Raw genomic sequence first — 27,420 nt, 5'->3', positions numbered from 1 at the left:
CTTATGATCTGAACTTTTTATACTTCATCTACACAGAGAAGTGGCCAGGCTAATCCATGTGGTATATTTTAGACTCATTTAAACTAAAATCTCTAGTTTTTTTTCGATGCATCATTTATAATGACGTGTCTTACAGCGCCCGAGAATATATAATCATATAAGTTATAAGTTACATCTCATTCACAACATATAATGGAGGAAAGAGTGGCACAGCAGTAATGGAAAAAATATAGGCATGATGAAATGGAAGTATGAGTAATCAATGTAGACTAACAAACAAAAACCCCATCCAAATTTCATTAACAGGCATTGCAAACCATAAGGCAGTGCACAGAAAAGTAAAAGGATAGGAAACAAAGGCATACATAAGACAGAGAACATGAAAACATAAGTGGCGAAGACGCTAAATACGACAATCAATGGGAGTTACTATATCCCATGGTAAAACAAAAAACACACCAAAATAAGTTACTATTCAGTCTTCAATCTTCAGGCAGCGCAATGGTCGCTTGTTAGTGGTTGATGCCTCCACAACCCTTTGAAACCCTGGACTGGCCTCTTTCCCAAGTTCTTGCAGGTCTGAGTTTCAGATGTCTGAGAAGTGTCATCGTTGCCGTTTAAGCAGCCTCCTTCAGTCTGATCCTGGTTTATAAATAAACATTATAAGAAAAATTTGCATCAGCCAATAAAGTCACCGCATGGAAAAGTCTGATAAAGGATATTGCTTCAGCCTCTGGCAGGTTTGGGGTATCAAACACTTTGCAAATAGATTTTCAATTTTAATTTGATAGAGAAAATGGTAAAGAGTTAAAACCCATTGTGATTTCTGAAATTGTAAGTTTCTCTAAGAATAGTTCCTGAAATTCCTAAATTGACAACAACATCCCTAAAATAGTAAAATGACGTTCATTTTAGTCACACATTTTATGGTAAACACTTCGAGTTTTAGCTTATCTGTTAACCAAATATTCAACTTTATAGAATAACTTGACATATCTGTTAACCAAATATAACATGTAAATGATGATGAAGTGAAATTTACAATTACAATTATGTTTTTGTCAATTCCTTAATTTCAAAGACTAACATGCCAACACCCTACAATTAAATTGACAAATTTTGAGATTCAATGGAACGATATACGATTATCTTTACTAAAGCATAGCATAGATGATTCATTCAATGGAACGATATACGATTATCTTTACTAAAGCATAGCATAGCATAGATGACTCATTACACTACATTATGAATTTATGCAAATTAAATCAAATGAAAACAGAAGCAACAGTCTATACCTTCTTCCCTCGAATGACAGCTCCAGCTTCACCTTGAATCACCATATATTTAGTACCACCAATATGTAATCCAGTTGGAGCAAGCGTATCCAGTTGGAGCAAGCGTTCCAGGCTCATCAAAGTCTTTGTTGATAGCATTTATCTCCTCAGGAACAAAGGTTACGTAAAACTGACTTCATTTTTGTTTCCTTAGAATTTGTGATCTTTATAACTTAATTGCTCATAAGAACATATGATTTTCAATAGAAAGGTATTAACTTTACCTTGATTAATAAAAGCTGAAACCATGGTCACAGTGCCCATCAAAACTCTTTAACTTCTTTTTATAGGCATTCAAATTTTTGGTTGTCACCTCTGAAGAATATATAATCTAATCACAATCATAAGTTTAGCCCCATCCTGTACTCTGCAATCTCAGTTTTGGGACCGCCCGCCTAGCTCTGGTCTGTTCCACCCCTCAATCTGGGATTGACCACATATGTTTAAATATTAAATTTCTGTTCCAGTTTAGTCTCTGATCAAGTGTTTAAAGGCTGCTGTTAGATTCTACATTTTTTACTTGGTTTGAATCATTGATAGCCAATGATATTTTGACCTTGATTAACCAAGCATATGTAGTTAAATTATAGTGTAAATCTACTATGTTGCAAATCTATAAATTATAGTGTAAATGCGTTTGAGCGTACACTGAATCAGTCAATTCAAGAAACCTATCTCTTACATTGATCAACAAATAGCTAATATCAGACAACTTTCTTTACGCGCCACAGACTGTGAAAGACCAAAAATCTTAATGCAAAATATTGAATATTAGCTTGTACCTTAATCTTTTCAGCAGAAGTGATCATGACACTATCAGCGGTTCTTCGGCGTCTAGTCTTCTAGATTTACTCTCATAATAGAAGTATAATATCAACAGGGTCATTCCCAAAAGGGTTCCTATCCCATTTGGCACCTACAAAATCAAGCAGAGATGCACAATTCAGACAAAAGGGTATTTCAAGAATAAATAAAAAGAAAAAAAATGAACTGAAAGGAACTTACATAAATGAAGACATCATCGCTGAGTAATCCGTAAACTAAGAAAGTGGTGCTCATTAGAAAGGTGGAATATATCTAACCAGTACAATATACAATAGAGATATGAGTTTCAATTAGATTTATTGTACAATATAAGCTTTTTCAAAAGCTCCAAACTGCTATCAGAACCCAAGCTTCTACTTTAGTTCATAATTCCTTTTCTTGCATCTAACACCAAAATAGAATCAAAACAGCTCCAACTAACACACATGCAATCAGAGGCTAATCAATTAGCATGTGATAAAAACCAGAAGGCCACTAACAACTCATAAAGATGAATATTTGACCAAAGCTAAAGCTCTAATTATATTCTTTTCCTTCTATTTTTTAATAAAACTACGGACAAAAGATGAAGTCCACTACTTGGCTTACTTAAATAGTTGAGCCACAACTACTAATAATAAAATAACAAAAAAATCATCACTAAAAATATAAAGGTCGACACAAAAGGAAGAGATAAAGTACCATTTGAGATTGGGTCAAAAGAACTTCCCACCTATTCTCTGAAGACTTCTTCCAGCCCTGAAACTTTCAATCTCCCATTATCTTGGGGTCAATCTCTAACCGATATGCAGGTACATACTCACTTGTCCAAGCACTGAAATCAGAACCACCAATTTTCTCTAATTTTTCATAGGATGAAGGCTTCCACCAGAATCGCTCTGATTTTATTTTTACAGGCTTGAATCCATCCCTCATTAAGTGATATTTATCCAATAGACTTCTTGCATTTTCAACTATTTCATCTTCAAATAATTTGTGCAAGATGACCGAGAACATCAAACAGGCCACACCAACTCAACCAGGACGTCTTATGCACCATAAGCGGAGCTACCGGGGGCTTCATGTCAATAATTCAGAAAAGAAAAGCTTATAAAATTAGTTATCAACACAAAAGTTCAAACACTAAAATTTCAAATGAAAATCACACTCACTAACAACTCGGGATTATATTGACAAATTTAAGATATACATAGTGTGTCAGTGTGTGTGCTTTCGTTTGTGTGTCTGGGAGAGAGATGCAAAACCTGATTTTAAGAGCTTTCTACAGCATTGGAATCTTTAAACTTGATGCACTTTTTACGCTAAGTCTTAATTCTTAAGTTAGCAAAATGCCTTAAAAATGGAACAAACTTCCAATTCCTACCATGAAAATTTTCCCTACAACTACATAGATTAAGACAAAAGACTAACAAAGCTCAACAATAAGATTTCAAGCAATACTTACATTGCTTAAATGATTAATTAAGCGCTCCACAAGCAAAGAGACAACAACAGACCAGGTAGGAGTCAAGGCCAATGACCTTGGTTCTTTTACAGTTTCTGCCATCTTGAACTATCCAAAACCAAAGTCCAAACCTTATATATGGAGGGCCTTTCAGTTCCTGTTATCTGCAGATCAAGTTCTTCCTCCACTTTACTGAGGTCTTCCTCCACTTTTCTGTATATAAAGGTCATTCAGATTGTGTCATTGTGTATCAAAAGTATAGAAATTACAGGCAATGAATCGAAATCTTATGAATCAAAGAGAAACGGGTTTAACAGAAGAAATGAAAGTTTGCAAGGAGGAAAATTACACACACGGACTATATAGAATCAGAATGATACCATACCTCTCCTTATTCTTTTGACCCTTCTTCTTATTTGTAATCCCACCACTGCGCTCAAGCTCCAACGCCCTTAGTTTATTTTTATAAGCAGATGTGTTCTTCACCATGGCCACAGCCTTAATTAACAAAAAAAAAAGTCAGTGCAATAAATCTGGATGTTTTAATCTTCTGAAAACATTTCACAAATAGCAAATAGAGCAAGTTTCGATTAAGCCGTAGCCAATATGTCATGAGCCCAATTTTTACAACTGTGGCTGTCACCATAATTCCTAGCACTCAAGGACCATGAAATGAACAAATAATATAAATAACAAAATTGCAATAGTGAAATATTATACCAAGAATCAGCCTAGATAACCTCCCTATAGAATCAGGCAACCAATCAACTTGGTCCATCAACTTGCCCTGGAGCTTGAGATCACGAGTTCCTTTCTTTGCAGAAAACTCAATTATGCTAGCAAGTTTAATCAAACTCAACGTATCACCATCTTGACCTACAAAACAACATCCCATCAGCACAACATTCCATCAAAGTCTAATTCGACCGCAATATAGACAGCATTAACAACATTAGAGACCGCAATTCTCAACGATATCAAGAATAGCGACACAACCGATCGTTATCATTACTACTACCATGGTTTAAAACTTCATCTTAGACTGAGAACTTACCATGCTCACAAGAGAAGAAACTGAAATCATCATTGTAGCAGGATATCTAGACACTTATGTTGATTGAATAAGGTTAGTGCACTGCTTGAAAAGTGAAACTTCAATTATATTCTATTTCCATCTATCAACTCTCACTACTACTAACATCAACCTCAACATTAACAACAATACAAAATGCAATTGTCATGATGCGAGTAAATACTACAATTTCATGAAATGTAAATGAAAGTATGCTCACCTGTGGCTATAATAAGAAACATAAAAAATGGAAGACATAAAAAACTGTAGTAGAACATGATTCCCACTGATGAAAGTCCATTCTCAGCGCCAGACTCTTCCACCAGCACAACGTACATGGTCTGCATAGGAGAGTAGGCAACACAATGAGAAAAGCACGCACAGTTACAGTATCTATTACCCCATTTAAAGGACTATGCACAACAAAATATCAGCATATCACCTGGAAGAAAACAGAAATGAAAGCCATGCTATACCCAAAAAGTCAAAGGAAAAATATCCAAGGGCTTCTATGAGAACTCCAGCAGCAATCAATATCACTGAGAGAGTCACCTGATATAGCACAGAAAGGAACACCGTTTCTATTCAGTGTAAACTCTACTAAAATTGGTAGAGAAATCAAAACAACAGCCCCACAAAATAAATACAATCATAGTTTAGATTGAGATTCCATAACGTCTATTCTACCATAAATTCATTAAGATAAAAAGCCAACTTAGCAAAATTCAGATCACAGTTCAATCTTAATTTACACACAATAGCAACATATAAAATATGTTACCTTTCCATTAGAATTGAAAAGAAGAAATGAACTTGTAACAAAAAAAAATTAACATTGTTCGATCATTGTTATGAAAAATGAAAATGCAAATTCAGGCACATTCAAAAAAATAAAGACAGAAGTAACCCTCAAAATGAAACTTAAATGAAAGGCAATAACTAACCGTGTAGTCCTGGTTATACCAATCACCAACATAATGAAAATTTATCAGTTTTTTCTCACAAAAGATTTTGCAGTGGTTGTAGGTTTGATAGTACCACCAAATTTCCATACACCATTAGCCCCAGTTTGTTTCCATTCACTATAGGATTTAAGAGCCAATACACTACTCACAATCCTTGATGATTTTCCTCCCTAAAAACATAAATCAATTACATAGAAGAAAACCAAAGTCAAATTTTATTGAACTTTCATAGTAAAAACATAATTAACTTCTTATATATCTATAATCTAACCTTTCTATCTCGACCAACAACAACTCCACACGCTATTTCTCTCATCGTCATTAAGGAGTGAACTTGCTGGTCATCTAAATTCACCAAAGACATTGAATTGAAGTCAGTACCTAAAGGCAATTGAAGTCACCACCTCAAAGCTATAGATTCAGCCAAAGTGGGAAAGTGATGCCACAAAACTCAGTTCACCATGAAATGTCTCTCTGTTTTGCAAAGAATCATCACACGGAAGTTAGAAAAAAAATAGAAATATGCTATACAAAGTTATAACACCTTTAAAACACAAAAACAGCTTCTGCAGAGACATATTTGCATCAGAAACTAATCATTGATATTTCTTCTCAGCACAAATTAAACCAAAAACAGCCCAAATCAGTTTAATCATCAAAAACCAAGAACAAAAATCACTTGATTCGACGTTACAGGAAGTGAGTTCTTACCCTTTTGGTGGAGCCCTGTCACAAATACGGGTTTCACCAAACTTCTTCCAAAAACAGCTTATTCCCAGCTTGTATCCCAATCAGCGGCCTAATTACAATTTATCCACTTCTGCCCTTGCCCTAATCCTCCATAATCACTTTCTGTCAGCTTCTGAAACAGCTCAATTATGATTTAAGCAATTCTGTCAACTCCCAAAACAGTTTATCAGTCCACCAACTACTCATATGGTAACTTAAATATAGCATTGGTAATATAAAGAACACATAACCATACCTGCAACAACTTGTATTCCAACTTAAGCTTCTGCAAAACAACTTAATTGACAGCTTATTGCTTATAAAGACTTCAATTTTAACCCAAACACTAAAACATCAATTCAAACATACCCCACAACAACTTAATTGCTACTTTCTAAACAATCTGATGGCAATAGTTCAAAACTATACAAATTGAGAAATTTAATTTCACAAAGATGAATTAAACGCAAAATTGCAAAGAAACAAACCAAAAACCTAAATTTTTGAATTAAAAGCACAAAACTCATTCAATCTGAGACATGCATGGCCTTAGATTCAAGAAGGAATAAGAAAATCACCTCTTTGATGAATCTTTCTCTGTTCCCGTTTCCTCTTTCTCTCGTCCCCCTTCTTCCTCTCACGTTCTCGTTTCTCTCGTCCCCCTTCTTTTGTTTTTTTTTTTTTCTTTTCACATATATATAGGCAAGGGGAGTCCATTTACTAATTGACGAAAATGCCCTTACAATAAAGGCAAAAGGGTAATTTCCACGGACATTGATTTTCCTATTTGGTTTAGTAGATAAAAATTTAAATTGAACTTAAATAGTTTCTTATAGCAGCGTTTTAACATCCGGACCGACCCGGCCGGTTGAACCGGGAACCGGAGGGGTGGACGGGTTAGTCAGACCGGATATGCAAGCAACCCAGAAAACTCGGTGTGACCCGTGCGGGCCGGGCGGGCGAACCGATGAACCGTTATGACCCACCCGCGAACCATACCAGATTCTAAATGATTATTTTATAAAAAATTATCAAATTGTGGCTAGTGGGAGTTGAACAGGATGCATGCACCACAATATTGTTAACACTTACCACTTGAACTTGCTTGTTAAAATTCCATCTGAATTATATATATATATTTAACTGAAACGTTTATTTCTCACGAGTATACATATATATATATATATATATATATATATATATATATATATATAGGGTTATGATAGAAGACACCTTTTGTGAAGGTGTCTTTTATCAAGTTACTCTATGAGCATTTGTTAAAAGACACCAACTACTTTTTATGAAGGTGTCTTTTATCAAAGTTATAACTAAAAAAGTGAAAATCACACCTTGAGGTGTGACTTGATAAAAGACACCACACTACTTTTTATGAAGGTGTCTTGTAACATAACCCATATATATATATATATATATATATATATATATATATATATATATATATATATATATATATATATATATATAGGGTTATGTTACAAGCCACCCTTTGGTGGTGTCTTTTATCAAGTCACACCTTAAGGTGTGATTTTCACTTTTTAGTTATAACTTTGATGAAAGACACCTTCCTAAAAGTAAGTTGGTGTCTTTTCGCAAATGCTCATAGAGTAACTTGATAAAAGACACCTTCATAAAAGGTGTCTTCTATCATAACCCATATATATATATATATATATATATATATATATATATATATATGTGTGTGTGTGTGTGTTTATTAATATATGATATAAATATCTCTCATGTTTGTTAAAAAAAAATCTCATGTTCCTAAAAAAATAATATCTCACATATTTATTTGATAATTATAAAATATATTTTCTATTCATTCAAAAAAAATACATTTTCCATTTAGTTATATATATATATATATACATATATATATATATATATATATATATATATATTCGGTACTTGTCAAAAAAAATATATTCGGTAATTATTTAAATGTGTGAATTTTTATTAATTTTCTCATAGAAGAAGTTTTATTAACTTTTATATTATGAAATTTATGTCATGACTTTTTTTATAAAGACTAGGTCAATAGTCATGCGGTCCAACCAGTGATCCATTGGTCCGACCACTGACCCAGTGTCTTGACCGAGTCGACTATCAGTCTGGGTTTTAAAACATTGTCTTATAGAGTTTATCTTTCAAATATGTCAAGATATAAATGCTTTTTTTCTTTTTACAACTAATGCTTTTTTATTGGAATCGTTATATAATAATTAGAAACGAGATATTCTAAAAAAGAAATTACAAAGAGATATGGTATTAAATACTATCTATCTACCAAGGTTTTGGAAGAACTTATTCCCGCAATCGATACCAACTAGAGTAATAGGCACTGATTCAAACTTTAAAACGGCTATTTGCAAGAATTGGAGGGGGTGTGCAAAATAATCTAATTTGGCGGTTAGGGCCATAGGGGATGGGTCTAAGGTTTCTTAGGGGATACGATAAGATCATGAAAACGGCTCTTCACCCTGCACATTTTGCTCGCGCCCTGCAGTCATGCCAAAAATATCCTTGCGCAAGTTAACTAGCGCAAGTGTTAATCACTGCGCCACTTAACTAACGCCACGTGAGTACGAGCTGTCTTAAACATGCAGACCACCTCATTTCCTCATTTTTCATCTAAAATCTCAAAAATCCCTCTCAAATCACCCAAATCCAAAATTCCTTCAAGTTCAAATCAAACAACACTCTAATAACAAGTAAGTTTTCATGATCAAACACCATTAACCTTTTATTTTTACATGTTAGATTTTTTCTCTTAGATTTGAATTTTTTTAGATTTAGAGTTTGTTTAAATTTTGGTGTTTTTGACAAGAAATCATACAATGTTAGGATGTAAATGACTTGTGTTGCTTAAATGTTTAGATGTTTGCATGTTTATGTTGTAGTTTTGAGTTTTAGAGATTTTTTTTAGATTTAGGGTTTGTTTAAATTTTGATTTTTTTTGCAAGATATGATACAATGTTATATGCAAATGAGTAATATTGCTTAATTATTTAGATGTTTGCATGTTTATGTTGTAGTTATCTTTTTTAGGGTTTTTGTATAATATGCACACCAAGTGTTTGATGAAATGTTGGAATGAGTTTTTCATTGATTGTGCTTAATTTCTTATTGTGTAGATTTGAAGCAATGGCCGGGTGGATCGACATTCATGCAGAATTCAACGGCGGAGAACCTCAGAGGTTGAAGGTTCGGTGCCTTGATGTAATGTTAAGAGGTCTCAAGGATCAACTGAATGAATTCAACTAAGCACTCAACCCCAGAGACACAAGGAGGGTGGAATACGTCCGGTATAAACGTCCGAGGCTCGACGAGGGGAGGGTATCATTCACTTGGGTGGAGTTAAAGAACGACGAAAACGTGACGAGCATGTTTTGGGAGCACAACATGTTCCAGTGGATCGATATGCGGGTGACGTTGCTGAGATCAACTGAAGATATCATCAACAGCTTGATTCCCCCAGAAGATCGTCATTAGTTAGGGTAAGGTGCATTCCAACTACAACAATTGTCTTACCTCTGAAATTGGGTAATTCAAACTTGCCAAACGGCGAGGACTCAAGCATTTCGCTCAGCATTCATGTTTTTCCTTTGAAAAGATTAAATTCTTGTTAGGCTGGTTTAGATAAAGGTATTAAGTGTCAATGAATGGACCTCATTTCGTTGGCACTTGAATACCATCATCTAAATCAAGCCTAACAGGAATTTATTCTTTTCAAAGGAAAGCATGAATGCCGAGCGAAATGCTTGAGTCCTGTTGTTTGGCGAGTTTGAATTTACCCCATTTCAGAGGTAAGTCAATTGTTGTAGTTGGAATGCACATTCCAACTACAACAATTGTCTTACTCTGGATGGGGCAATTCAAGCTTGTTAATCGGCAAGACTCTAACATTCGATGAGCATCTTGAACAATGGTATTCAAGTGTCAAGGAATGGACCTCATTTTGTTGGCACTTGAATACCATCATTCAAGATGTTGATCGTATGCTGGAGTCCTGCTGCTTAGCCAGTTTGAATTTGCCCCATTCAGGGGCAAGACAATTGTTGTAGTTGGAAGGTGCATGTAATGTAATGTAATTGTTGACATACATGTCGTTTATGTAATGTAACGAAACCTTAATTCGAATATTTATTTGAATTCACGCTATCGCAATATTTATTCGAATTCACGCTATCACAATATTTATTTGAATTCACGCTATCACAATATTTATTCGAGTTCACGCTCTCGCAATATTTATTTGAATTCACACTATCGCAATATTTATTCGAATTTATTTAATCACATTTTTTAATTCAAATTATTTTATTTACCTTATTCTAATTTATTTTATTTACTTTATTATAAAAAATTTATTGCGTTAGTTAAGTCACGCTGCGTGACTTAACTAACGCACCTTGTAAAAGTCACGCACCTTATGAGCTATGCGTGAGTTAAGTCACGCACCTTATAAGTTGTGCGCGAGTTAACTTGCGCAAGTTGGCCGGTGCTAAAAACTGAAGCACAAACGTTTGTTAGACGGCAGTTGTAACACCCTATTTCTAATAAGCGGTAAAACGCGCGAATACATCAGACATATTCTAGAAATAGATGCTACGTCTCCGAATAAACCACAATACAATACATGCATAAAGATCATGTTACACAACATAGCAGCGGACATACTTAAAAATCATAAAACATCTCCAGATCTCAACAAAATACAATTGTATTCTCCAAATCCCAAATAACAGAATATATCAACAACTCCAAGATACATAGTCAAAATGAAACAACATGCAAGGACTATCCTAGATCAGAGCCCTAATCTAGACACTTGCATGAAAAAGAGGAACTCCACTCCTCGGCATCAACAAGCAACAACTAAGCATCCTGCACGCCGTCTACCCATCTATACAGAGAGGTAGGCGGTCCACCACAGACCACTGAGGGTTAACATTACATCATCATAATCCATAAAAGATTTAAACAAGAACATTGGAAATGAAAGATATATTCAAGAATACAAAATAACAAATCATACATGTATTCACAGTATTCATGATTCTCATACCATTCAAACCATTTCATACAATCATTCCAAGTTCATATCAACAAGTGTATCATACACGTATCACATATACATAACCCTCCCTCCTAGAACACTAGCATCACATGATCATTATTATCCCCCATCACTCACATTTCAAGCTATCACATTATTATCATAGCATAGCATGCATATTCAACCTCTAATCAAGTCATCAACAAAAGCTCATCATTTATCAACATCAATCAATGAAAACATTACTCATTTCATTACTCATCTAGCATGCCTATCTCAACAAGTACAATTCGTCATATCGAAGTTATAAGCAAGCCATCATCATTATCAAAGAACATCACCACATCATATATGTATATATACATATACAAATCTCACCTCATCATTATTATTAAAATAATCATCATCAATTGATTCACCAAGTGTATAAGCACAAACAATTAAGACATGCAATTAGAGCATAATACAATTAGTCACAACCATCCACAAAATTCACCAATGTACATATACACCAATCCACACAATCACAACATTCACCAAATTTCACCAATACACAAATTCACCAAGTCATATATTCAATTATGACACAACTCATCAATTATTCAAATGCATGCAATGTTCTAGACTCTTCTCTAGATGCATGTGGTACCAAAACACCTCAAGGTCGTCACCTTTGATGCAACAAAAACATCGTACTCACCTCAATTGGATATAAAATCCGCCACCATCAGTCTTGGATATAAAATCCACCACCATCAGTCATGAATGCATGAACATATGCTCACCTCACCATCACCAATACATCATCAGTCTTGGATACAAATGCATATGTTCACACAAACAATGATCACCTCACCATCACCAATACATGTATATATGCAATCATCAACAATTCATCACCAATTAACACATATACAATCACCAACAACATCAAAAATCACACAACATAAAGTTGTCACATAAATGCACCACCAATCATCTTCACATATCATATAACAATTCCCCATAAAGGATTCACAATCAATTAGTTCTCAAAAGTCATCTTTAGTCAAGTTCGTCTCTCAAAGTCAAAACTTAAAATTAATTGAATCAATTAATTCAAAACTAAGTAAACAAGATTCAATGCCTCAACTAAGTATACCTCTAGGCTACTTATAAGTACAGTAGAGGATACAATTACGTTTCACCGGGCAAATGCGACGAAATCATGAAAATCACAAAATTCGTCTCACTTTATCACTTTTCAAGAAATTTCCATTTTCGAATCAAAACAAGTTAGATCCATCCCACCATCAGTTGAATACTCTAAAACACCTTAATTGAACTTAGAGAACATAAGTTTGAAGTTAAGAAACATTCCACAGAGTTTGGGTTGACTTAGAAATAGTTATGCGGAATTTTCGTAAAATTTCCCTAAGACCACCTTGGAGTATTTTCCTCATAACTCACAAACCAAAAATCATTTTCAAGTCAAACCAAAGCCTCTGGAAAGCTAACAAAATTATCTACAACTTTCATGTTTACGTCGAAAGCCAAATCAAAACAAAAATGTGAGAAAAAGACGCAAGAACACAGAACAGGCGTGCTGTATGAACAGTAACCGCTTCTGAACAGTAACAGCTTCTGAACAGTAACAGCTTCTGAACAGTAACCGCTTCTGAACAGTAGCGCTTCTGAACTGCTTCTGAACAGTAACCGCTTCTGAACTGCTTCTGAAGAGTAGCGCTTCTGAACTACTTCTGAACAGTAGCAGATTTTCAACCTTCACGTTTTCGCGCATAAAAATCAAACCGTTAATCCGTTTTCGACGCCGTTTTCGCCTATACGCTCCTGACACTTAGCTCTCTCATAATCTACAGAAAAATTCAAGTTTCAACCATCCCAAAATCATTTCTCTCAAACCTCACATAATCATTTATTTTGCGAAAATGCTTAAACACCGACATTTCACACGAAAAACCCGTTTTCTCCCAAACAACTCGACTAACACAACCACAATATGAAAACAGAAATTATACCAATTCCAATTCATTCAAAAACATCAAAAACTCAGTCAACAACCTCATATATCAAAATTTCATTTGGGTCCTTCACATGAACAACTTAACACAAACTTCACCAATTTGAACAACAACAACAAATCTCATCATAATTCATCATTTCAATGATAGTCATTGCATCAATTCATCAACAACACATGTTAAAACAACAACAACAACATTTGAACATGAATTCATCAACAATTCAACAACCACAACTTCATTCTTCATCAATTTTTGCTCAAGAACACAATTTACCCACAATTATGCATTTCAACATGTTAATTCACATACTAGCTTGCAGTTATCATATAAATCATGTTCTCAAACATAACAACAACAATCATGCACGAATTTACAACAATTAGATTCAATTCATCAATTTCATAAAAATGGGTAAGAAAGAAAAAGTTATGAATTATGGTTGAATTCTAACCCTCTTACCTCTAGCACCAAGACTCTCTAACCCAAGCTTCAATTTAGCTCCTAGATGATGAATCCTCTCTTGCCTCTAACCCTTGTTCTTGTTCTTCCTTCTAGCCTCTATCTCTTTTCTTCTCAAATGAAAAATGTTGTGGAAAAACCCTATTTCTCTACTAACATTAGTTTATATAGGTTCACTTAATTGGGCTTATCTCACAAACCTTAATGGGCCTAACCCATTTCTATTCCAACCTCAAAAATGTTATTACTCTCTTAACGGTAAAATACATCACTAACGGTCACTTACCGGTAAATAAAATAATTACTACGCTCTCTAGTAAATTGGTGGAATAATAACTCTCACTAAGTACTATAAATAGTCCTCAACTAATTTACAAAATTACCCCTACTCTCAAAATGACCAAAATGCCCCTAAGTCCAAAATGACTAAAATACCCTTCTAACTCCGAATTCTATGAATCCCAACCAAAATACACACAAGAGCAAATAATCACAAATAAACATATATAATACACATAAATAAATAATTAAAAATAAATCTAACGCAAAAATCGGGCTGTTACAGCAGTCAATGGTCTTGACTGGTTTTTGCACGTTTCCCTTAAGATTTGACCACGTTTTTGGACCTCATTAAGTACTATATACCTTATACCACCTATAAAAACCCTCACATACTTCCTCTTTTCCTCCCATTTTCTCCTCCCACTCTCTCCCCCCTCTTCTTCTTCTTCTTCTTCTTCTTCTTCTTCTTCTTCTTCTTCTTCTTCTTCTTCTTCTTCTTCTTCTTCTTCTTCTTCTTCTTCTTCTTCTTCTTCTTCTTCTTCTTCTTCTTCTTCTTCTTCTTCTTCTTCTTCTTCTTTCTATAGTTTCTAGGGTGTTTATACCGCTTTAGGTATGTACCAGTGTCTTCTGGGGGAAGTAGTGGTCCGTTCGGTGGGGAAAAGGGCATCTTGATGTCGTTTTCCCCAACAGGACCGATCACTATTTTCCCCAAGAGCTATTGGCATACACCGAAGAGGGTAAAAATAAGTTTTTAACTCAAGAGGGCATAAAAATAAGTAAAGATTGGATTTATTTTATAATTTTGAATAAAAATGAATTAGTATAGAATAAAATCAGTTTTTACCCAATTTGCGCAAGTTAACTCGCACATGGCATTAGTGCGTGACTTAAGTCACGCATAGCTTACAACGTGCGTTAGTTAAGTCACGTTGCGTGACTTAACTAACGCAAGGGCATATTTGGAATGCTTGCAGGGCGCGAGCAAATTGAGCAGGGTGAAGAGCAGATTTCTAAGATCATACGGTTTGGTTCAAACTTAGGTCCCCATCTCATTTTAATGTATTGACTTTGGAGAATTTCTTATTCCATCCCACATGGTTCTTGGGCATCCTTTAAAAAATTGTAATTACCTTCGATTCTTAGATTCTAAAATTTAAACAGTGTTCAAATTCAGTATTATCACCCTAAATATGTTGTCTGATACTAGAATCAACTTAGCCAAATATTATGGATAGTGTAAATCATGATTGTTAGTCTGTATGACAATATGGGAAATGCACTAGAGAGGGTTGAATAACGTTTTTAATTTCAAAAGATTTTGCAATAACGTGAGTTAAAATTGTTTATGACTATTTGAATTCGTGTTTGATAATGATAACAAAAGTAAGACAATGAAGGTAACAAAGATTCAAATATAACATCCTTAAAATAAAATAAAAATCAAATATGAATTGAGAGGTTCAATATTGAATCTTAGGATACAATTCAACAATCAATACACACATTCAAATTGCAAAACTAAATTATCTCAAATAAAACCTATTAACAATAAATCACACTAACAACTAATGGACACAAGGTATATGAATCAATTGTTTGAAGTTTAATTTCAACTTTGATTGTGAGATAATTGAACCGAAAGAATCTCAATTGAAGTAATTGAGATCATGTAATGTAAAATAGTGAAATCACAATGAAATCAAGATAACTTCACACAATGAGTTCATATACAAATATAATGCGGAAATTAAAAAGGATAGGGAAGAGAAGAACACCGAGATTTATTGAGGTTCCCCCTTTCGTCCTCGCTTCAGGGGGTGAAGATCTTCTCCATTTATAACTTTTTCCATTTGTTGCAATTTAGAGAGAGATAGACAAAAAAAAATAAAATAAGTGGTGGGTCCTATCACTAAGCGGATCCCACCATCATTATTTTTTATGTGTCTATCTCTCTCCAAATTGCAACAAATGGAAAAAGTTATAAATGGAGAGGATCTTGACCCGCTTCAGGGATACATCCTCTCTTCGTGATAGAAAAAATCTCTATCATGTTCTTCCACTATGATGAAAATGTTTACAAGGTATGATTATAAAGATTCCTTCGATTCCCTAATCTTCTATGCTAAGCAATCACACAATATCCAATTTCAAGTTCTCTTGAAACTGAACACCTGCAAGATCTTCAAATCTCAAGGTTCCATGCAATCCCTTCAACTTCTACTCAGAGAATTAGTCTTTGCTATGTCTGAAGCTTTGATCCCCTTGATTCTTTATATAGTTGAGAAATAACCCCCAAAAAGCCCTTTGGAGGTGAAATATGTATTCTTTTCTTCAGGTCCTCAATCTACCACCAAGACCCTTGAGAGAATCACATACACTAATATAGGTGACTTAAGATCAGAGATTGACTAGGATGCTTTTACAACTGAGCTAAATAATCACATACAAAATATATAAAGAACATCTAATCTAATTAATCTAATTAAAAACATCGTCAAAACCTATACTAGGAGTCAATCCACAATGATCAAGCTAACAACCAACTTAGCCAAAATCACTCTCCTTGATCAACTTAAAAGCTTTCCAACCAGCTAACCTTGGGTTGATCATATCAATCATATATGAAAACTTTGGATTGGTAGCCTTGGCGGTACATAAGCAAAGACAAGGTACTTACCAATGGGGAAAGTGTGGTTAAAATTGATCATACCTTCAATTCCACTATAGAATGAGCCAAATTTTTAGAGGGGAGGAAATTAGATTTATGCACATTAGTCTTCATACCCAACGCTTTTTAATAAGTTTCATGAACCCCGTAGACTAACCAAATTGGGAAACAGGGAAACAACAAGCGCGTTATTAGAAATCCCAATAGATAGTCCTTGGTTCACCTACCTCTTTTTTTGAACAAGTAGAACTGGTTTCTCCATGCAAAGCAAGAATAGCTAATGAGAAATAGGGTCCCATTGCCTTTAACCCTTGGTTGGGAATAAAAATATCAAGTTGCTCATTATTCGATTTGAGATATAATAAGGTCGAGGATTAGTGCAACTCATGATAAGATTAAAGACAATAGGAGAAAAACCAAATTCCGACAACATGAGCTTTGAAAATTCCAGTACACACTTTCATATTCCTTATGAAAATCAATTTTACACATAAGAAAAGGAAATTTACCATTCTTTGTATGCATGTAACAAACAATTACTTGATCATCAATACCTTTTTTTGGAATAAAACTACTTTGAACAAGACCAATAAGATTCTTCAAATGGGGTCTAATTCTTCAAACCATAACCTGAGACAAGCTTGAGAAGAATGTTATAAAGGCTAATCGTCTTAAAGTCCACCAAACTTTGAGGTTTATCACTCTTAGGAATTGGAACAATAAGAGTCTATGTCAAATTAGGAGGGATAATACCAATATTAAATGTGGATAGGAACATAAATACTTGTGGACGGACCAGACATGATAATGTCTGAAGAGATACTGTGCAAGAGAGAAAATTATGAATTCACAACCTCTAGATGGGAATTGCAAAATGAACAAAATTTAATCCATCAATCTAAAATAACATGTCGATTAAATCAATCGGATTGATTCAAGTTAATCTTAGGAAATTTACAAAACCAAACTACTCCAATATACACCATGGCATGTCATTTTAAGTGATTTAGATGACTCCAACAAAACCTTAATCATGGCACTAATATTTCTTAAAACTATAATTAATTTCCAGTAAAAGTCACAACGATTATTTTTTAAGCATTTTCGATAAACACATAAAAGTATGTTTACTCAAAGCATTTTTTCCCTTTCATCTTCCCACCCCAAACATGGCTTAGTGTTTTTTTCCTTCTTTATGGACTATGGTTTACTTGTCTTGAAGTTGAAGGTGAGGGTCCATGCTGTCCAAACCAAAATACTTTTTGGCAACTTTTGCAGAACACTATAAAAAAAATGCTCCACCACACATCCGAAGGGTCCTTAACGCATTGCACTGACTAATAAAGCTAGAAAGATGAGTAAGCTATCAAAAAAATTCTCAAACATTTCCTGATAATATATTTGTTTTAATGTTTTCTTCCCTTATCAGGTTTGGTTGATTGATTCTCAGCTTAATTATGTATCTTTAATTTTGCATTTTATAAGCTTTGCAATGTATTCACATGCATGTGTTCAAATCACACATGTTGAAATCAAATCATTTAATGATAAGAATATCTTAGAGAGTCTGCATATTTAGAAGTAAAAAAAAAATAAAAAATTGAATATTTACTACTCCCTCCGTTTCAAAATGAGTGTCGTTTTAGCCAAAAAAATTTGTTTCAAAATGAATGTCGCTTTACATTTCCAATACAACTTTAATTTTTTTTCTTCCAACTTTACCCTCAATAAATACTCCAACTTTTCTCTCACACAATTTCGAATGCAACTTTATGTTTGTCTTTTTCTTATAAAGTAAAGGGCAGTTTAGTAAAAGTGTTATATCTAATGATTATTTCATTCCATTTCTTAATCTGTGTGCCAACACCTAAAACGACACTCATTTTGAAACGGAGGGAGTATAATGTTGAAAATGAAATGTGCAAAAATAGCAGGCATGTAGTCAAAATTAACAATAGATGAAACATACTCTCTCTGAATCTAAAAAAGCAAAAATTACTTATAAATGTGATCGGAAGGAGTACTATTTAACCTGATTAAAAAAAAGATAAACATTCAGCTGCTTTTGTTTTTCATATCTGTACTTCTTTAGGATGATTTTTGTTTCTATATTTGAACATATGTAAGAGTTTTTCATAGCAAAAATACACAAACAATTATAATTTTTATCAAATTTGTGTAGATATATTACAAAATATAAATGTCTCTTTAAAAAAAATTCAAGTTTCTTCTATGTGATTGCCTTAAACAGTCAATCCTTGATTCTCTTTGCTACATTATTCTGCTTTCCACCCAATAATGAGGCTTATACAAGAAGAAATGTAAAAGAAAAAGTTAAAGAGTTTCTTTTTTATCGAAATCTATCCCCACTTCTCTTCCGTATAAGACCACAAAAAGAAAGAAAAAAAAAGATAACAAGGCTTTCAGAGTCAAGATCAGTCAAAAAATGTATTCTTTTCTTAACAGGAATGTTGGGGTAAAAGTAAAACAAAACAATTTACCTATGGTAGGTTTTTTTTTTTGTTTAGCAGCCAAACAACAATAATAGTACGTGACCAAATGTGGAATCACAATCAGATAAGCAATGGGAGCATTTGATTAATTAGTTTTTGATAGCAACTACCATTTTTTTAAATTATCTTAAAAAAGAGCATACTCGACAAATAGTTGATTAATAGCAATTATACAAGTATTTATAACTAAATGAAAAATAAATAAATAAATAAACACGTCTATGATGTGTCGTTTTAGTGATAAGAGTTTAATATTGTACGTTTAAGAATGCAGATCGAATCTTATCTAAAATATTTATAAAATGATCATTAGTGTCACTTGAATTAATAAAAAAATTCTAGTTTCTCAATTTTTTCTTAAGAAAAAATAAATAAAAGAAAATTAAAAAAATACTATTGAGAAGCATTCGTAGGTAGACTCAAACTGAAGTGAAGAGTAAATTATTAAAGATTTGAAATGAAAAAAAGTGACCAATAAACGGCACACCACTATGTCCTATGTCTTTAAAAAAAGTTGTGAAATCCTTATCAAATAATGCTAAAGTAGCATTTAAATAATTTTACAAATCAATCCTTTTCTCAATCTATATAACTGACCCTTTCTTATTTGCTCTCATTTCAGAGAAATAAAATTAATCTTCTCTATATTCTCTTATTAATCCTAGCTACCTTACACCCCTACTTGAATCAAATGGATCCTAACCAGATCAAGAAGATTCAAGCCATGAACAAGTACAAGAAGCACCAATTCCTAGAAAATTTACATTTCTATTCCTTAACAGCATTAATATGTAGTTTATTCTGTTGTGTCACACTTTGCTTACCCTATCTTTCTTCAGTCTTGGTGTACATATCAAGTTTAGTCCCTCTTCTTTTGAGTTCAAAGCTCTTATTCATCCTTTGTAACATCATCATTCTTGTCCTTATGATAAACTCCAAAATCCTTTCTTCAGATTCATCTTCAAATTCTGAAGTTTATCTTGATGAGTACATTCAAAGTAGTCAAACTATAAAGCCTCAGATTCAAAGTTTTGAAGTCAACAAAACTAAAACTTTTGAGAAACATGTTGAGGAGAATATTATGAACATTTTTGAGAAACATGTTGGACAGAAGACTATAACCTTAAAGAGAAACGTATGGAGTAAGGAAACTAGAAAAACATGGGGAGCCAAAGAAGATAGTGATCTTGATGAAGGAGATGAACAAAGTAATTCGGTTGCTTCTTGTTCTGATGAATTGAGTAGAAGGGCTGAAGATTTCATTGCAAGAGTAAATAGGCATAGGAAACTAGAACTTAGTCGTTTGCAGAATGGTTGTTACTAGACTAATAATAGTAGTGAAGGGTGCATGAGTTTTCCATCTATAATGTCTGTGTGACACATGTTAACAGAGTCAATTGATGGAACAAATTAAAAAAAAACCATTATAAAAAGCTTAATGGTTTTGTTAACAAGTTTTGATCAAAATCCCATATTTAAACTTTCTATGCTTCCTGAAAATTATGATAGAATTTAACTGAAGTCACTTGTGCTGTGATCTTTTTTATATCATTAACCAAACCATGACAAGTATGAGATATCAACAATCCTTCCTCAATGAAATTGATCGCCACAAGGGAATCCCATTCAATACAAATTTTGGAAATGCCTCTATTCTTAGCAAGTTGAAGGACTTGACATGTGAACTAGCATAATTTTTTTATTTTTGGGTCAAGAATATGTCACTTGAACTCACATATGAAAATTGAAGTTGCTACTGCTAAGAGCATAAGACACAACGGTGAAAATAAATTTGGCTTTGTAAGTGTTCTGGTACACCTCACACCGCGTTCTACGGTATTGTCTGTTTTGATTGTAAGTCTTTTACAATTTTGTCTTTCATAAAAGAGGTCTCGTTGCGTTGAGGAAATATAAACTACTTTTGATCTCGATTTCCAAACAATGTAAAACACTACAAGAATTCCCCAATTTACTAACCAATTCAAAATTGTATTACTGGGGGATTTAGGCCCTCAGTAATTACTGGCGGAATAAACCTTCAGTAACATCCAAAAAACCCTCAATAACGTTACTGACGGAAAAATCCCACAATAATTCAGTGAGTTACATTTCTGACGGATAAATCCGTCAGTATTAATAATAAAGAACCTACGAATTATTACTGAGGGATATAATCCGCCAATAATGTAAACACACATTTACTGAGGGATATAATCCGTCAGTAATAGTATAACTGAATTATATAATCCGTCGGTAATTCAAAAGATCCGCCAGTAATGTTGTTATTTAAGAATCCGTCAATAACGCTTCCAATCCGCCAGTAATTAAAGCAAACAATCCGTCAGTATTGCAACCAAATCCGCCAGTAATGTAATGTAGTTTAATCATCTCTTTAAGTCCCTTTTGGCCCAAATTTTTTCAGAGACTCCCGCTTTCTCTCTCACTTTACCAAAACCCTAAAACTCAAATTCTAATCTCACTTTCCCAAATTTCTAATTTCTAATCTTCAATCTCACTCTCAAACATCCAATTTCTTGAAACCTAACCTTCAATTTCATCACCATGCCTTCTCACTTGCATTCAATAATTGTTCCCTGAATCATTTTTTTCTCACCTTAATCGTGTTTCTTCAATAGTGAAGAAAGGGTTTCTTCAATCTCACCCTAAATCCTTTTAATATCACCTTAGAATCGTGTTTTTCTTTTTCTCACTTCTCTCCCAACACGGTGGTTCGCATTTCTCTCCCAAGTCGGTGGTTCACCTTGAATCGTGCTTTTCTTTACCCAGCTGCGACCCAACTGCAACCAGCTGTTCGTTTCACCATCCAACTGTGACCCAATCTTTGCAGGTTAATCTCTTTTTTTTTTTATAGAATTCTGAGCTTTTTTGTTGATTTTAGTGGTTTGTTTTGTTAATTTCTTTGATTTTGTTAATTTTTCAATTCACACAAGTAGGAGAGAAGAAGATAGAATAATGCCTTTGGAATTTTCTATATAGAATTCTGAAGCTATTGTGTCGAGGCTCATTTCATGGTATGGAGGAATAGGATTAATGCCTTTGGAATTTTCTATATCCAAATTATTTGTTGCTAGAATGCTCTGTTAGGACAGTGGTTGATTTAGCTAAATCATTAGAGCATGTTGGAGTTGTTATGCTATCACTTGTGGTGTCTGTGACAGTGGTATTTTGTTAATAAGCCTGTATTTTGTTTGACAGATATACATGTTGTCAATGATCAGTTGCTTCTTCTAAGTACATAAGTATTTGTTCTTAGTTTATGTTTTATTTGTGTGACTAAAGGTTACTCTGACATATCTTTGGTTTTTCTGCATTTTCCTGCTTGTGTTGTTCATGTCTGCTATGTTTCTAACACAGAAAAGGACAACCACCACTGGCCATGTACCTGCCATAATCCACCTAGTATTTTGACCTGTTATGTTAGTTCAGTTTTATATGTATTGAAATCTATAATGAAATGGAGTACTTTTTCTGGTGATTTATGATTCTAATTTATGATTTTTTAAATTTCCTGCTGGTATAAAGTTTACAAGAACTTTTGTTTTTTGACTAGTTAACTTATCCTATTAACCGTGATTTGTATATTTTGTAGAATGGTGAATGCAGATTTTTGGTTACTTGAGAAGGATACTTTATCTTGGAGTGCTATGATATTGGGTTATGCTCAACATTGATGTTTCTCAGAGGCTATGGCTTTGTTTCAGTAAATGCATATCCTTGGAATTTGACCGGATGAGACTACTTTACAGAGTGTCAGCTATAGACATGAGCAAACGAGTTTATGCATTTATAGGCCAAAATAATTTGTATGTCAACGTCATTCTTGGAACGACACTTATAGATATGTATATGAAACTTGGATGTGTGGACAATGCATTAAGAAGCAAGCCTCAGAATGATAAGAAGCAAGCCTACAGGTCTTCCTCTAGATCTTATTGCCTTTCAATGTCCTGATGAATTAAAATATGCTAGTGATTTTTTTTTATGCTAAATGTATGATGTCTTTTTAAGGTCATGAAAGTAATACTTATGGAGTAGTACTTATGATGTCTTTTTTCTCTACGTGGCACAGTTAATCTATATATTGATATAAGAGTAGTAGCGCTGAATTTTTAAGTTTAACTAATACTTATGGAGAGAAAGTGTGATTTGTTCTCTCATGGCTAGAAGATAGAAAGTTAGGAAAAGAAACAAATTGTAAACATGGTTATTAGTATCTTACAATACACATATTTCTAATTCTAGTTATGTCCTCTCTTTTTCCACTTTTTGCCGAGGTTATTATAAAAATTAAGCGGAGGTTATCGGGTTTCAGTGGTCCATAGGTCATCCTTCTGATCTTATTTCCTTTCAATATTTGCTAAAAATTTATTCTAATAACTGCGGTTATTGTTTCAGATTGGGGAAAACAAGTTAAAAAGAAAAGCTTTCTACATTGTTTCTGGTGAAAGCAAGTAATAAAAGAAAAGCTTAATACATTGCAATTTGGAACCAAAGGTAGGTTCTGTTTTGTGAATTAGATTCCTATCTTTTAATCTCTGTTCTTTCAAATGGAACACAAACTATAAGACTGTGTGGATACTGCAAACTGAAAACCAACAAATGAAATTGTGGATTCTTACATGTGTGACGATTTATAAGATTTCTCTGTCTTTGTGCAATACATTCAGTGTGTTTCAAATTAGTTGATGTTAGATATGATGAATGTTGATTGATTAAATAGAGTGTTTTATTTATAGGTTATATTGGTGGCTCAAAGCGCGGGTGAGTATTCTTCAGCTTTGCTACAAGTTTGCAAATAAGGTTCATTTAGCAGTGTGTGGCAGAAACTATGCTGAAGTTAGGATAGGATACTCAATTGTTTTTGCCTGGTGCTGTTTTTTTTCCCCTTGTTGTCTTGAGAAGGGCTGTTCTGTTCTTAGCTTCCTATTTGGTCTGGGGCGTTACGCGTATGGATATTTGCGTTATGCGTATGGATATTTCACGGGATATTTCAACAAGCCATCATTCACGTAGACAAATATATTAGGTGTTGTCTATCATACCAAAGTTCTTCACCACTTGATTAATTGAAATAGTAGTTGCTGCAAAATTCACATGTATGAATATTATTGAAATATTTATGATTTTGTACAAAAACTATTTATAATAATTAGTTTATTCTTTTAGTTTAATTAATTTGTGTCTTATTATGTTTAATTTTTTTCCTTTAATTTATTTGCGTTTAATTAATTTTATATCTTTAATTAAAATAAAAAAGTGATGTAACAAAATAAAAAAGGTGGAAAGTGCATTACTGGCGGAAAATTCTGTCAGTAATGCAGATCTGCAAAAACATTATTGGCTGATAAATCCGTCAGTAATACTAGAAGGAAGTTGATTGTGCATTACTGAGGGATTATTCCGTCAGTAATTACTGACGGAATTGTTCCGTCAGTAATTACTGGCGGAATAATCCCTCAGTAATGCTTTGTCAGAACTCCCACTCCATTGCTGAGGGAAAATTCCGCCAGTAACATTTCTGACGCTCATATTACTGAGGGACTCAAATCCGCCAGTAATGCGTATTACTGAGGGATTTTTTGCATTACTGGGGGATTATTTCCACCAATAATAACCAAAATTCTTGTAGTGAAACTTTAAGGTGTACCGAAACAAATGCTCTCAATCGTGGCTAACAGAGAGTTCTTGAGTCCGTCTTCAATGAAGTAGCATTGGGTGTAGGCTTAATGTCCCACATTGCTTGGGAATCAACGTAAAGTTTAATTTATATAATGGAAAATGCTATTTCTAATGAGAGAAAGGCATAGCGAAATTTTTCCGGCAAGTGTTTATTGCATGGTTTATTGTTCATTCATTTATTTCCAATTTTTTCAGCCACACCTCCGTGTGTTGTGGCAAATAGTGCATTGTGATTGCTGCTCTTTATTCTTGAAGAGATCGTGATGCTCCCTTTTTTAGAGGTATAACACTGGTCTTATATAAAACACTCACACTCCTTAATCTAATGAGACGTCTTTTATAAAAGACAAGTCGTAAAATACTTAGACCTAAAATAGACCATAAACACGGTATCATGTTTTACCAACCTTTAGTTTAGACACCTGAAAATAGAATAAATTGGGCTTTGTAAGGCATGAGTACTATGACTAATTTATTTGGTACAAGTATTTTTTTTCTAAGGTTTTTTTTCTTTTTCTTTTCAGATAGTCTAATAGCTAGAATTCACCGTATAAAGTGAATAAATGGGGGTGTCCGGGTTTAAACCCCGACCCCTACATATAATAATGCATTTGAGATCCATGTAAAATCATAAATTATATACTTGAATTGTACATTTGAATTTTTTCAAAATCCATATTCTTTTTAAAATATCATACCCGATCTTAAAAAAAATCGTGAATTAGTCTGAAGACATAACCCGTAGCTATATATACCAAATTAAAATGATTTCAATTACGAGATCAGTAGAATGATAATCTCTTTTCATGATTCTTTTTATACAATTACATTATAAATTGGTTATCCAATTTTTATTTAAATATTTTCTAACTATTGTAATTAATGTTTTTTTTTAAAATGACTACTTAATCAATGTTTAAATTTCTTCAACTAATTAAAGGTACACAACATGAGCTATGTAAATTATTAGTAAAATTCTTTTTTGTTATTTTTTTTATACATGAAGCCTTAACTTAGTAGTAAGAGGTTAGCATTATGTCCTCGTGAGCTTAGTTCAGTTGGTATGGACAATGCATAATATATGCAAGGTCCGGGGTTCGAACCCCGGCCACCACAAACAAAAAAAGAGGTTAGCATAACCCCAGCCACCACAAAAAAAAAAGGTTAGCATTATAACCTCATGAAACTTAGTCCATGAATATATGCAAGGTCCGGGGTTCGAACCCCGGCCACCACAAACAAAAAAAGAGGTTAGCATTATGTTCTCGTAAGCTTAACTCAGTTGGTATGAACAATGCATAAAATATGCAAGGTTCGAGGTTCAAACCCCAGCCACCACAAAAAAAAAGGTTAGCATTATAACCTCATGAAACTTAGTCCATGAATCTTTGAAGACCATTGTAAAATGGTAATTAGTGTCATTTTATACCACTTTATTCAATATAAAAAGCCGTTTTATTCGTTGACATGTTTTAGGATATATAATTTATGAGTTTGTCTAACATGTGTAACATTGCACATGTTAAAACAACTAAAATAATAACTTTTTTTTGAAAAACAACAATTATTTATTTAAAAAATTTATATTTAATATTAAATATACAAGTTTCAATACAAATTATTTTTTTTAAACTTCTTAACCTGTCCAAATTTGCACATGATAGAAAAACCCATAATTTATCTATGGATCTCAGCCATGATCATCACGAAAATGCTTCATGGATAAGCATATATACGTACTTCCCACTTGTACGTGAATATCTTCTACACGTGCTAATTTTATATAGTGCATGAACCCACCGTAGCCATTTAATTTCAGGATTCCAGTATGCGCTTTTGTAGGGTTGCTCGTGCTTAGAAGCTTCTTTGCATCTCCAAATTTCCTAATTTCCTCACTCAAGGGGACATTTCCACAACCTTCAAATATATTGGGAGTTTTTTTAGATGAATGGTGAATCAGTTCTAAGGTGTTAAAAATAGGCGATCGGGAGACTAATAATCTCCAAATACTGTGAGCCCGTTTGGATCAGGTTTATTTTGAGTTTATACTAAACAACTTATGCAAATAAATAAGCGTTCATGTATTATTTAAAAGTTTGTAAATGTAATTTATGAAAAATCAATTTACGAAGATACAATTTTTGTTAGTGAAAACTTATAAATTAACATAAAAGTTTATTTATCTGCTTAAGTTATTTTGCATAATCTCAAAATAAACCTTATCTAAATAGATATATCAATTGTGTGGTATCTTGTTTGTAAATTAGGTGGCGAGATGAAAATTGCACCTCATCACAATATCAATTAGTACAAATTTAT

At 33.5% G+C, this 27,420-nt stretch overlaps 2 protein-coding genes and 3 long non-coding RNA genes across 21 annotated transcripts; 3 read left to right on the top strand and 2 right to left on the bottom strand.

Moving 5' to 3' along the window:
* Positions 1–270: 270 nt before the first annotated feature.
* LOC146934092 (UDP-galactose/UDP-glucose transporter 7-like) lies at positions 271–7,035 on the bottom strand. 17 transcript variants are annotated; one of them, XR_015007648.1, is made up of 16 exons: positions 6,951–7,035; positions 6,629–6,658; positions 6,355–6,536; positions 5,915–6,117; positions 5,623–5,813; positions 5,121–5,230; positions 4,899–5,019; positions 4,661–4,741; positions 4,327–4,482; positions 3,992–4,104; positions 3,607–3,819; positions 2,844–3,219; positions 2,343–2,414; positions 2,120–2,253; positions 1,299–1,760; positions 271–642 (listed from the first exon to the last, which is right to left on the bottom strand). XR_015007648.1 is itself a non-coding variant. In XM_085705943.1 (16 exons), the coding sequence occupies exons 6-9, from the start codon at positions 5,145–5,147 to the stop codon at positions 4,070–4,072; spliced, it is 339 nt and encodes a 112-aa protein (XP_085562069.1). In that variant the 5' UTR covers positions 5,148–5,230; positions 5,623–5,813; positions 5,915–6,117; positions 6,355–6,536; positions 6,629–6,658; positions 6,951–7,035; the 3' UTR covers positions 271–642; positions 1,299–1,486; positions 1,562–1,760; positions 2,120–2,253; positions 2,343–2,414; positions 2,844–3,219; positions 3,607–3,819; positions 3,992–4,069. The 17 variants fall into 17 exon arrangements, 13 of the variants coding, with proteins under 13 accessions (XP_085562069.1, XP_085562070.1, XP_085562068.1 ...); XR_015007649.1 differs by having other exon boundaries at positions 4,661–4,713; XR_015007650.1 differs by having other exon boundaries at positions 4,661–4,706.
* A 3,976-nt stretch (positions 7,036–11,011) lies between these two features.
* Positions 11,012–14,191, bottom strand: LOC146934091 (uncharacterized). Its single transcript, XR_015007647.1, has 2 exons — positions 13,939–14,191; positions 11,012–11,294 (listed from the first exon to the last, which is right to left on the bottom strand). It is a non-coding gene; the product is annotated as an uncharacterized LOC146934091 (long non-coding RNA).
* A 5,801-nt stretch (positions 14,192–19,992) lies between these two features.
* Positions 19,993–20,922, top strand: LOC146934090 (uncharacterized). Its single transcript, XM_085705938.1, has one exon. The coding sequence runs from the start codon at positions 20,093–20,095 to the stop codon at positions 20,723–20,725; it is 633 nt and encodes a 210-aa protein (XP_085562064.1). The 5' UTR covers positions 19,993–20,092; the 3' UTR covers positions 20,726–20,922.
* An 814-nt stretch (positions 20,923–21,736) lies between these two features.
* Positions 21,737–22,897, top strand: LOC146934089 (uncharacterized). The gene is made up of 2 exons (XR_015007645.1): positions 21,737–22,249; positions 22,777–22,897. It is a non-coding gene; the product is annotated as an uncharacterized LOC146934089 (long non-coding RNA).
* A 445-nt stretch (positions 22,898–23,342) lies between these two features.
* Positions 23,343–24,593, top strand: LOC146934088 (uncharacterized). The gene is made up of 2 exons (XR_015007644.1): positions 23,343–23,916; positions 24,159–24,593. It is a non-coding gene; the product is annotated as an uncharacterized LOC146934088 (long non-coding RNA).
* Positions 24,594–27,420: the final 2,827 nt, after the last annotated feature.

The sequence above is a fragment of the Medicago sativa genome, chromosome 4, assembly GCF_051527215.1.
Source record: "Medicago sativa cultivar Bolivia chromosome 4, Bolivia_mono, whole genome shotgun sequence".
NCBI classification, from domain to species: Eukaryota; Viridiplantae; Streptophyta; class Magnoliopsida; order Fabales; family Fabaceae; genus Medicago; species Medicago sativa.
The sequence above is the reverse complement of the archived record's forward strand: the minus strand, read 5'-3'. Positions and strand labels throughout refer to the sequence as shown.